This window comes from Vulpes lagopus, chromosome 18 (genome assembly GCF_018345385.1).
Source record: "Vulpes lagopus strain Blue_001 chromosome 18, ASM1834538v1, whole genome shotgun sequence".
NCBI classification, from domain to species: Eukaryota; Metazoa; Chordata; class Mammalia; order Carnivora; family Canidae; genus Vulpes; species Vulpes lagopus.
In genome coordinates, this window is record NC_054841.1 from 15,279,034 (window position 1) to 15,291,484 (window position 12,451).

General features: G+C 42.8%; 1 protein-coding gene across 1 annotated transcript; it reads right to left on the minus strand.

Moving 5' to 3' along the window:
* Nucleotides 1-348: 348 nt before the first annotated feature.
* PI3 (peptidase inhibitor 3) lies at nt 349-1,919 on the minus strand. Its single transcript, XM_041733157.1, has 3 exons — nt 1,775-1,919; nt 729-974; nt 349-519 (listed from the first exon to the last, which is right to left on the minus strand). The coding sequence occupies exons 1-2, from the start codon at nt 1,851-1,853 to the stop codon at nt 730-732; spliced, it is 324 nt and encodes a 107-aa protein (XP_041589091.1). The 5' UTR covers nt 1,854-1,919; the 3' UTR covers nt 349-519; nt 729.
* Between the last annotated feature and the right edge of the window lie 10,532 nt (nt 1,920-12,451).

The window sequence follows — 12,451 nt, forward strand, 5'->3', positions numbered from 1 at the left end:
AAAGGAAAGGAGGGAGCTTTATCCATAGGGTTGGTTGGTCATCCTGGCAGGGCTGGCCAGAACCAGATCAGGACTCAGTGGTGGACTGGAGGGGGAAGGAACGGCCTGCAGTTTGTGCCACGTTTTGTTTTTCATTTCCCTGGTCTCAGGCCAAAGGCAAAATCCCCTAGTGAAATGCAGACTCTGGTTCTGGGATCCATTAGTGGACTTCTAGTGTTAAGGCCTAGGAATGGGCCTCTTGTCTCCATCCCTGCTCTCTTTTCCATTCCACTGGGAGAGAGAGTCCCAGCTCCTCACCATCTTCCCAGGGCTCCGCAGAGCACAGAAGTCATGGAAGCCACAAGCAAATGGAGACAAAAGTGGTCTTTTATTGCCAAGTCAATGAGGGAGACAGCAAGCCCGGGCTTGGGCCTCCTGAGCGAAAGAGAGACAGAATGGCCAGGGAGAGGACCATGCGACAGGAGTGGGGCCAGCAGCCCTGGGGACTTCACAGGTGCAGTGAGGATGGGCTCCACCTGGCTGGAAGAGAAGAGAACCAGAGAGGTGACACAGCAGGTCAGAGGGCTCAGAGGCAGGGGAGGCAGGCCTCTCAGGACTCAGTCATGGGCTCGGAGATGCTGGGTCTCTGGGTCACCTCCCCACAGCCTCTCTGTTACCCACGGGGTCATTCCCCATCGCTCAGCCTTCTCTGTGCCCTCCGGGTCCCCATCCCTCCACCTGCCTCTCACCTCACTGGGGCTGCAGGCAGGCCAGCCCACAGGGGCCCTTGCAGCACTTCTTGGCCCCTGGGCACTCAGTGTCGCTCAGACAGCGGTTCGGGGGGTTCAGCATGGCACACTGGATCAGAATAGGGGGGCAGGAGCCAGGCTTAGTGGACACGGGACCTTTGGCTTTGACCGGATCTCGACCTCTAACCGGATCTTGTCCTTTGACCGGAACACGACCTCTGTCCGTGCCTGATCCTTTAGGAAGAACTGTTGAAAGAACGAATGTGGCCACATTGAGTTGCCTGGTGCCTGCTTCACCATCTAGTCTTCCCTCCGTGGTCAGCCCCTGCTCACAGCAGGGTTTCCCTAACCGAGGCCTGAGGTGGGGCAGGGTCACCTGGGCCAGCTGGGGTCTGTGCTTCAGGAAGGCTGTGCTTGGGGATTGGGGGAGAGGGTCTACTGGTCCCCCACACAGTGCCCTTGGCTGTCCATTTCTCCACCCACACCCTCCATGTCACATACTCTCAGGAGCAGAAGTCAGACTAGGGTGACTCTTAAGAGCTGTCCTTGGGGTAGGGGGAAGAGCCTAAGACACACACCAGGAGACCCCAGCTCCTTCCTGGCTCTGGAGATTGTCGGTTCAGTCAATGTCCTCCTTAGTAAAATGGAAGTGGGGAGGTGTCCTCCAACTACACAATTTCTGAAGCCTTGTTGGTGTGTAACTTCCTTTGAGAGGCTGATTTCTCAGGTGCTGTCAGGGGGCAGACAGGAAAGGGCCAGACCCTACACCCAGGCCCAGATTCCAGGGGCTCCTCCCTTCACTGTACATTCTGCCCAGGTATCAACACCTAAGGCCAAGACCACAAAGCAACACTCCTTCCAGCAATGGTCCTGAGATCTCAATCCTGGTGTGGAAAGCACATTGATTCTACTGGACACTTCTTGCTCTCTCTGGATACAATGGAAGCCATCACAGACCCAAGTGTGAGATCCAGCCCAGCCTGCTGGCCCAGAGTGCTCTGTGGCAGGACCCAACACAGCCTCTCCCAGGCCACTTGTCTACTTACCTCCTGTGACAGCTGCCTGTGCCGCCAAAGTCCCCAGGATAAGGAACACTGCCAGGACCAAGAAGCTGCTGGGCTTCATGTTGTCAAGAAGCTGTGTGGCTAAGAGCTGAGGCCAACCAGTTTTATGCAGCCCAGCATGGCCTGGTGCCAGGGGGGTGGGTCTGGGGTTATCAATGGGACAAGACCTACATTTTACCAGGAAGGATCCACCCCTATCCTGGAAGGGAACTTGGGACTTTCCCCAGGGATTGTTCACAGAGAAAAATGGCAGACACTGTGTTACATCACCTCTAACAGCCCCAAGGACTGTCCCACTTTCTCACAGAGGAGGAGGGCTGGGTGATGGTTCCAGTGTTCTGATTTCAAAGCCAGGATTTCCCCATTATTCTCTGTTCCCGTAGCCACACCCAGACCTACCCTAACAGTTCACCCCTCCCAGCATCCTTCATGCCCTCCTGGCCCTGAGGAAAACTCCCAAAGGGAAATTTGCCCTGAAAATCAAAGAACACATCACTATACTTTGTCATTTCATGAGTAGTCTCTGAGATGCATCATGGAAGTAATCGGGAAGGTGGGATTCTAGATCTCACATAGCAACTCTAATTAAAATAATGCTGGGTGAAAATACAGGTCTCGAAAGAAAATATTTTGAATTATAGGCTTGTGTAAAAGGCTCAAAACTAAGGAAAACTAATAGATTTTCTAGGCATACTTATATATGTGGTACAACTCATTTACTCAGGGGGTGGATAAAAATGAGGAAGCTATTAACATGAAATCTAGAATAGTGGTTAACTTTGGAAGTGAAGCAAGAAATGTTTTGGATGGGTGAGAAGGACTCAGGTTGGTTTAAGATCTTGGTTCTTGGTAACATTGTAGTACTTTGGCTGATTGGTGAGTTCTCGTGTGTGTGTGTGTGTGTGTGTGTGTGTGTGTGTATTTTCTGAGGGGTAAATCATTTATGGATAACCTTCACTTTCCATAAACCCATACTGCTGTTCTCTTATGTGGTTTCCAGTCTTTTACTGTTACAAACTATACCCCTTGTGGCTTTTTGCATTAACTTGTAAGCTAGAGTCCCAGAGTAGGTTTGCTGGTACAAAGATTAAATGCATTTGAAATTATTTCCCAGCTTATTGTGGTATGATTGACAAATGAATTACATATACATTTAATGTGTACAATATGATGTTTTAAGATGCATGCATATTATGAAAAGCTGACTACAATCAACCTAATGAACATATCCATCAACTCATATAGTTATCATCTTTCAAATGCTTTTGAAATTTTTATACTCTTATGTCCCTTGATGGGGGTTGTACCATTTTGTACCTGCACTGGCAGTGGATGAAACACCTGTGTACGTTTAGGCTCTGGCACAGTGTGTCTAATTTGGGGATTTTTATCAGTCTGATAGGTGAGAAATCATACCTCATTGATGTTTTTAATTAGCATTTCTCTCACTTTCATTTTTGCATATGTTAGAAGCCACTTACATTTCTTTTTCTGAAAGCTTCTTTTCCTTTGCTTACTTTTTTAATAGATTCATCAGTCTTTTCTTCTTAATTCTTGAGCATTCTTTATATATTATGGGTAAAGGTCTTTTGTGGTATGGTTTGCAAATAAAAAATTTAATATTCTGATACCTGCTCAGAACAGCTTGGGGTGGCCTCCTTTCCTCATCTTATTTGAACATTACCTCCTATTGTTTGGCTATTTTGCACATAGTAAGAGCATGTTTTTAATATGGTTATATTAAACAAATCTGGCTATGGTTATATAAAGGAGGCTGCACATCATATTAATACAGGTTTAGGGATCCCTGGGTGGCGCAGCGGTTTGGCGCCTGCCTTTGGCCCAGGGCGCGATCCTGGAGACCCGGGATCGAATCCCACATCAGGCTCCCGGTGCATGGAGCCTGCTTCTCCCTCTGCCTGTGTCTCTGCCTCTCTCTCTCCCTCTGTGTGGCTATCATAAATAAAAAAAAATAATTTAAAAAAAAAATACAGGTTTACTGAAAAGTTGATGGGGGAATAGACATTAAGAAGGTAGAAGGAGAAAAAAGGCAAATAAAAAGAAAAAAAAGTATTGCTTCACCAAAAAACTTATCACATCTAATGTGATCTTATTATATTTATAAATATATTAGAAAAAGAATGAATATCACTAGATCTCTGTGTACTGAATTCTAGCACTATTCATGAATCTTACCAAAAGGAAAACAAGTTAGAAAGTAATATATGTGTTTGATAATACTTCAGTAGAAACACACACTGTTATAAATGCCTTTATTAATGTATGAAGAGAAGAAAGGGGTGAAGGAATACACACTATGCTGTTAACATTGCTTACATCATGGTTATGGGATTTGGAAAAAAAACAGATGAGTGGATTTTGCTTTATATATACCAGTTTCTAATTTTTTCACTTGTCACAACAAAAAGTCACTATTGTGATCTGAAATATCAAAGAAAATTATAGTCCGTAGAAAAAAGAACTCAAAGAATCCTGTGAATAAAGAAAACAGCATAATTGACAGTTATAGCTAAATAAACAGCTAGATACATGTAACCATGAGTACCAGTGTTAAGAAGGGGTGCTTAATATTTAAGTGTCATAACGTAAAAATGTAATAGCGTGTGTCAGGTATGATTCAGATGCAGTCAAAAGAAATCCTTGTCAAGCAGAAAAAGAATCCAGCTATTGTATGAATGCATGTGATTATAAAAACCCGAATCACGCCTGCAGTCCTGCATGTGGAAAAATCTGGGACAGATAGTCACTGACTTTCCAGCTGCTGTAGGAAGATGTGCTGGGAGATTTGGAGAGAGAAAAGAAATAGGAAAATGCACCCCAGAAAAGAGGAGGCATATTTAGGAGAGAGGTTATCATCTGGAAATGTTGGAGCAATATCTCTTTGGCCATGGCTGATGGTAGGAACCCCCTGTTTCAGACTAGTACCTAAGGATCAGTCCAAGTATTTAAGGAACTGATGAGCACTGGGTGTTATTCTGTATGTTGGCAAATTAAACACCAATAAAAAATAAATTTATTATTAAAAAAAAAAAAAAAAAAAGGAACTGCCCGTGACTGTAGCAACGGAGGAGGGAGCCCTTGAGCTAAGAAACTAGGAAACCCATTCTAACTTCCACCACTCTTACTCAGGTAATATAGTCCTTTCAGTAGCTGGTCTGTGAAAATCTACTGATTTTTAAAATAAGAAAGAATTGAGGAAAATATTTTTTAAATAAAAGCAGGCTCGAGTCTATGTATTGAAAGTTCACACTGTAGTAAACACAAGAGGTATGCGAGTAAAATGTCTGGGCTGCAAAGATGGCTACAGAAACCTCCAGGAAGCCAACGCCCCTTGAAAAAAACAAAAAGAGAAACAAAATTGAAAAAAAAAAATCAGATTGAAGGACAGCCAGGAAACAGCAGAGCAAAACTTAAAGGCACCCAAGGAAAGAAAGTATGCACTGAGGATTTTCTTTTTTCACCACGAGTTTGTCCTGGAAGTAAAAAGACTACAAGAATATATTTCTGGACGTGCAAGAACCCAAGTGATGTTATTTCCAAGAGCTTTCCTGAGCAGTTTCTAAGGGACAAGGTAGACCCAACCCGGAAGGTTGGTGGAAATTACCAAAATGACAACACTTGAGTGCTGGACATTTTAACTGTGAGACTAAGTAGTAGCAAATAGTATGTGGATATGCCAGGCTGTGAAAATGTAGAAACAGTACAATTTCTATCAAATAGGAGGACCATGGAGAAGGAAGGTGGATAAAAGAATAAACTCACTGATCACTTTATATATTACAGTTTCAAGTCAAAGGATATTTAAAACATGCTTCAAGAGAATTGACCACTTTTGTGCATCAGTGTTCACTCTCGTTATAGTGAGAAGACCGCCTGCAGAATGGGAGAAAAGATTTGCAAATCAGGTATCTGAGAAGGGCCTACTATCCACAGTACACAAAAGACTCATACAACTCAACTATAAAAAAAGATAGAAACCCAATTTTGAAATGGGCAAAGGACTTGAATAGGCTTTTCTCTAAAGAAGATGCACAAAAAGCCAATGAGCACGCAAAAGGAACTAAACATCATTAGCCATTAGGAAAATGCACACCCAGACCACAAGATACCACTTCATACCCTTAGTGTGACTATAAAAGTGTTTTTCTTAATGGAAAAGGACAAGTGTTGGCGAGGATGTGGAGAAATCGGAACCCTTGTATATTGCTGGTGAGAATGTAAGATGGTGCAGCATCAACATTCCCAAAGGTTTGAGAGATAACCAGGAGCTTGGGCCGGGCTGAACAACGCGGTCCATCTCCTCCATGAGACCACTCCCTGAAGACTGGGGAATGTGGCCCCTTTCTCTAGGGCATAGAAACTAATAAAAGGAGTCAAGGGAATTGAAGTCTTCACACTGGCCCTTGGACAGCTGGAAATCCCTCTTCCACATCCGTAGGCAGCTCCCAGCTGGGCACACCCACTTTCCCTCCAACCTCTGGCTCACCAGCCAAATGCTGAGACCCACTCTGCAGTCCCCTTCCTTCCTTTCTCTAGGGTCTCCCAGTGGTGAGGTAAGCGGTAAGCGCTGGGAATAGCAGGAAGCCATGCTGTGGCTGCCCCTGGGAGGCCCTCCTCCCTGCTGTTAGAGCCTGAGATTCAACCTCCACTGGCACCCCCTCCCCCTGATTACACAGTAACCTCTTCCTGTGGTCTTTTTTGAGAAATAAATGATGAGGGCTGAAATCTTAGAGTAATTTAATAGACTGAGCAGTCCCCCTAGACACCTGTAATTTAGGAGCATGACAGACATGGGGTGACGGGAAACCTCAAACAGGGAAGAGGCTTCCTAGACAGACTTGGATGACCTCATGACTCTGCTGTCTATGCACCAGTCCCATTGCTCTGTTCCAAGGAAGCTCCAAGCAAGGTCAAAGCCCCGGGATGAGCCACTTTGAGTGTTGTGGAAAAAACACTGGTCTGGAAGTTATTTCTAGTCTTAGTTCTGCCCCCTCACTTGCTGGGTGACCTCAGGCACATAGCTTTCCCTCTCTGAGCTTCAGTTATTTGCTTTTGTTTTTCATTGAACTTGAGAGGGTTGGATGCAAAGGGCCATACTAGCCCTGCCTTTACGGGATCTGAATATATCAACTCCTTTACTAAGAATAAAATTAACTTATTTTGAAAAAAAATTAATAGGAAATAAATTCTATTTGAGTAAAGTTGACTCCCTCCCCCCACCCTGCCCGCCTCGTTTTACTGAGAAGTCATTGACATCCATCACTGTATAAGTTTAAGGTGTATAGCATGATGGTTTGATTTACATATATTGTGAAATGATCACCACAGTTGCTTTAGTTAATATCCATCTTCCAGAGATAGAATAAAAAGAAAAAATTTCTCCTTGCAATGAGAACTCTTAGGATTTACTCTCTCTACAACTTCCTTATACGTCACACATGGTGTTAGCTGTAGCCTCGTGCTGTCCATTACATCCCTAGTGCTAATTTATCTTGTAACTGGAAGTTTGCACCTTTGGACTCTCCCTTTCCAATTGCCCTTCCTCCCCATCCCCACCTCTTGTATCCACAAGTCTCACCTCTTTTTTAGGAGTTTGTGAGGGTTGTTTGTTTTTTAGATTTTACATGTAATTGAATATAAGTATTTGTCTTTCTCTGAAGTTGACCTTTTAACATTTAAGTTTCAGAGGGTTGGCTTCCTGCTGTGGGTGTGGGGTGGGAAGCAGAAGATGAAAGGTGGGGATGGGCGAGCAAAGAACCCCATGCCTCTCTCCCCCTGTTCCCTGGGGACAGAAGGAAGAAGGCAGGCTGGGTTGCAGAAGAACATTGGCACCAGAGCTCCTTAGAGTCTAGGCCAGAACCAATGCCTGACCTGCAGACCTGGCAAATAAAAAGATACCGTCCTGGCAAATAAAAAGATACCGTAAGTGGTGACCATGATTCATGTTTTTAAACATATTCTAACGTTTCAGGCTCAGTAGCAAATACTTATATGCATTATCTCACTTTCCCATTAGCAGCCCCTAGGGGGAGCTTCCTATTTTCCCCATTCTGCAAAAACACAGTTTAGCTTCAAGAGGTTCAAGGATTATAGGAATTCTCTGGGTAAATAAGTCGGAGTAACTCATATTATTAAACACTACCAATAATTAGTTATAAAATAGCAAAAAAAACCTTCCTATTCAACATTTTCAAAAATTTTTTTAAGTTTTTTTTTTTTTTTTTTAAGAGATCTTATTTATTTATTCATGATAGACAGAGAGAGAGAGAGGCAGAGGGAGAAGCAGGCTCCATACCGGGAGCCCGACGTGGGACTCGATCCCGGGACTCCAGGATCACGTCCTGGACCGAAGGCAGGCGCTAAACCGCAGAGCCACCCAGGGATCCCCAACATTTTCAAAATCTATAAAATACCTACAAATAAACTCACCTAGAGTATACAGAAATTCACTTCACCTAGAAGTGTACAGAAATTTTCTGGGGGAAAAAAAACTACAAAACTCTACTACATGTGTGGGACCCAGGAAATTTAACAAAAATCCCCTACCCCTGGACAAGCAGAGCAGGACTAGCTCCATTTTGTGCTACACCCGCCAGCTCCCCTATGACCCCCACATAACCTGCTTATTGCTTAAGGCGCTGCCCCACCCTAGTCCAGCCTCTGGGCACACCCTAATCGGAAATCGGCTCATAACAATGTAACCCCGCCTTGTGCCCACCAAAACTGCGCGCCAATTCTGACCAAAGTAATAGGGCAGCTCAAATGGATACTATAGGGTAAGATGTAATTCAATCGGCCACCTGCGTGTGGACCGACATGACTGTGCAACTTTCTGCGTATCCCATGGGCCACTGGCCCCTATAAAGCTGCTACGCCTCTTAGTCTCGGGGTCCCAGTCCCTGCTCCTCTGTGTCAGGTGCACTTGGACCCAAGCCCGAGCTTGTAAAGAAACCCTCGTGTGTTTGCATCCGTGTCGGCTCCTTGGTGGTTGCTTGGATTCGCAATCTTGGGCACAACACATGACATTAAAAAAAAAAGATCTAGATACACTGTTTGAAATTTTCCCTAATAAAAAAAAGATTTTTAAACATATGCTCTTCCCCAAATGGGAAGCCTCTACAAGTTAGGGATGTCTATCCTGGCTAACATAATTTATATCTTAAATATAATCAGAATCAAAACTCGATGGGTTTCTGCAATCCCTAGCGAAATCATTGATTCAGGCGATGATCATTCACAGCTTCTGAAATCATGAGATGGTTTGACTGGGACCAGACGTTTATAGGGTGCCTAACCATCACCCCACAGTCTATTCACTGTTTCTAAGTAGGGCAGCACAACTTTTGAGTGGCATGTGAGGAGACCCCTCCTACAATACACTGACCTATCTTCACCACACTAAATGTGGTTAATGAGGCCTGTGTTCCTCCTGAGGTGATGTGACAGGAAGCACACAGCATCACCTACTAGATGACCTTGACATTTGAATGTGAACCCCATGAAGCCTCTAGAGCTAATGTCCATCTCTGGGAAATAACACAGGATAGAGAAGTATATTAAAAGATATCATGGGGGATCCCTGGGTGGCCCAGTGGTTTGGCACCTGCCTTTGGCCCGGGGCGTGATTCTGGGGTCCCAGAATCGAGTCCTGCGTTGGGCTCCCAGCATGGAGCCTGCTTCTCCCTCTGCCTGTGTCTCTGCCTCTCTCTCTCTCTATGTCTATCATGAATAAATTAATAAAAAAATCTTTAAAAAATATCGGGCTAGTGATGTGGGACACACTAGAGAACACTTCATCTGTTTTGTTCAACAAATAAATAGGATGAAGAAGGAGGAGGAGAAAGGGAAGAAAGAGGAGAAACAGGAGTTGGAAGGAATGCTCTACATTAAAACAAACTTAGGAGACATTAAAACCAATACGACATGTGCACCTTGCTTGCATTCTGATTTAAACAAATCAGCCATAAAAGTTATGTTTGAGATAAGAAAAATAGGATACAAATAGAATATTAGATGTTAAGAACTTACTGTTAATTTTGTTAGATATGACAACAGTATTGAGATTATGTGAAAAAAATGTCCTTATTTCTTTGAGATACATACTCAAGTATTTAGGGGTAAAATGTGACATGCATTTGGATTTACTTTAAAGATTTTTTTTTTATTTGAGAGAGAGAGAGAGCGTGTGCAAGCGCGTGCACATGGTGGGAGGGAGAGAAAATCTCCAGCAGACTCCCCGCTGAGCGCAGAGCCCCATGTGGGGCTCCACCCCACAACCTATGAGATCACAGCTTGAGCTGAAATCACCATTCAGAGGCTCAAACAACGAGCTACCCAAGCGCCCCTCACATTGGATTTACTTTAAAATGTGTCAACCAGAAAAAGGATGGGGGTATACAGGAAGGAAGTGTTGGACAATGTTAATTGTTGGGACTTTTCATGTATACTATGAATAAGTTCCAGGGATCTAATGTACAGCATGGTGACAACACCTAACAATAGTGTATTGTATACTCGAAAGTTGCTAAGAGATTAGAGCTTTTTTTTCCTGCTGAATTCTGCTCACTCTCCCCCTGCCCAAGTTCTATTGGCATGCAGCACAATATAAGTTTATGCTGTTGGCATAATGATTTACCTTAAATATATCATGAAATGATGACCACAATAAGTTTAGTTAACATCCACCATCTCATATAGATACAAAAAAAAAATGAAAATGAAAAAAATTTAATGTTCTCACCATAACAACCACCACAGAATTGTAATTGTGTGAGATAGAGGATGTGTTAACTAATCTTATCATGGTAAACATTTTGTAATAATTATCACATATTGTGATGTATCAAATCATCATATTGGGCATCTCAAGCTTACACAGTGTTATAGGTCAATTATATCTCAACAAAGCTGGGGAAAGTGTTAATTGTTGAATCTGGGTGATGGGTATACAAGGCTTCATAAAAGTACTTACTATTCTTTTTTAAAAATATTTCATTTATTTATTTGAGAAAGAGAGGGAGAGCATGAGTGAGCTGGAACGGGAGGAGAGGCAGAGGCAGAGGGAGAGGGAGAGGCAGGCTCCCCACTGAGCAGGCAGCCCGATGTTGGACCCCATCCCAGGACCCTGAGATCACAACCTGAGCCAAAGGCAGATGCTTAACAGACTGAGACACCCAGGCGCCCCAGTACTTACTGTTCTTTTGTGTAGTTTTGAAATTTTTATGATAAAATATTTAACAAAAAGCAACAAATTTGTTCTTGAAACTTAAAAAAAGATTATTACATTCGTCGGGAAGAATGGAATCCTTGTGCCATGGACAACTGAAAATGTAGATTAGCAAGGGGTGATGAACACTACTAGTCACTAAGATGTATTGTGAAACTTTACTTACAAAAGTAGTACTGGCAAAGGAATAAATAGCCAAGGGGGGAAAAAACAGAAAACCTGGAAACTGCCCTTGTTACAAATAAGACTTCAGTTTTTTATAAAGTTCTGAATTCCAAGCAATGCCAAAGTTTGAATTACTCACTAAGCCATACCAGGGCAGCTGCTTAGTAACTTCAAAAAAAGGTATTTCTATATGTCACACTCACTATCCCAAAATAAATGTTAGATGGATTAAAGAATTAACATGTTTTTCAAAAACACAAAAGAATTATAGGTAAATACAGTGAATATTTATCTGACATCAGAGTCAAAAAGACTTTTTTCAGCATAAAAGCCAAGGAAGGAAATATAAAAGAGTGGTTTGACAATTCCCCAAATTTAAAACTTTGGTACAAAGCAAAAACAAGGAAACTGATATTTGTAGGATGGGATTAAAATAAGCATTTATCAAGCTCATCTCATTCAATCCCCAGAACAATCCTATAACATAAATATTATCTCTATTTTGTAGATAAATAGATTGAAGTTTAAAAAAAGTTAAGTGACCTGTCCAAAGTCACACAGCTAGAACCTGGTGGCATTAGGATTCAAACTCAGGTCTGCCTGACTCCAGTTTACATCTGCTAACCATTTTACCATACTGCCTCTTGTGTATGACAAGTTAGTATCCCTAATATATAAACAGCTCTTACAACTCAACAATAAAAGTATCCCCAATAAAAATGGGCAAAGTGCAAAAACAGGCAATTCAAAAACAAAATACAGCTGTTCAGTATAAACAGATGAAGAAATGCTCTTTCACTAATTTCAGAGAAAGGCAAATTAAAATGAGATACTTTTCCATTGGCAAAGACTTTATATACTTCTCTTTTAATATCCTGTCTTGCTTTGGTGAGTGTATCTGTTAAGGATCTTTGGTTGCAAGCAGCAGCAACTGAATTTCAGACTGTTCTCTTTATAGCCTCCTGCCTCCTAGGTTTGGGATTTGCATGGAGGAGTGGGCTGGTGAGAGAAGAGTCCAGTTATTCAAACCTGAGTCAAGTGCCTTCACCTGTGACAGGAGAAGTACTTGGTGATTGGCAGCCAACCAGAATTACAGGACTCAGGAGCAATGACTTCACAAAGGGAATAGATATTTGGCAGACAAAGGCAAGAGACGTCTGCTGCAGGTAGAGGTAGCTAGAGGCTCTCACACACTCATTTACTTCCTTTCTGAAATGCAATTTGACCAGATATTCAAAACCTGAAAA

Excerpts from the sequence above, each read along its gene's own strand:
- PI3 (XM_041733157.1), bottom strand. The coding sequence starts at position 1,853 with ATGAAGCCCAGCAGCTTCTTGGTCCTGGCAGTGTTCCTTATCCTGGGG. Across the intron at positions 975-1,774 it reads ACAGGCAGCTGTCACAGGAG|TTCTTCCTAAAGGATCAGGC; the intron begins GTAAGTAGACAA and ends TTCTTTCAACAG.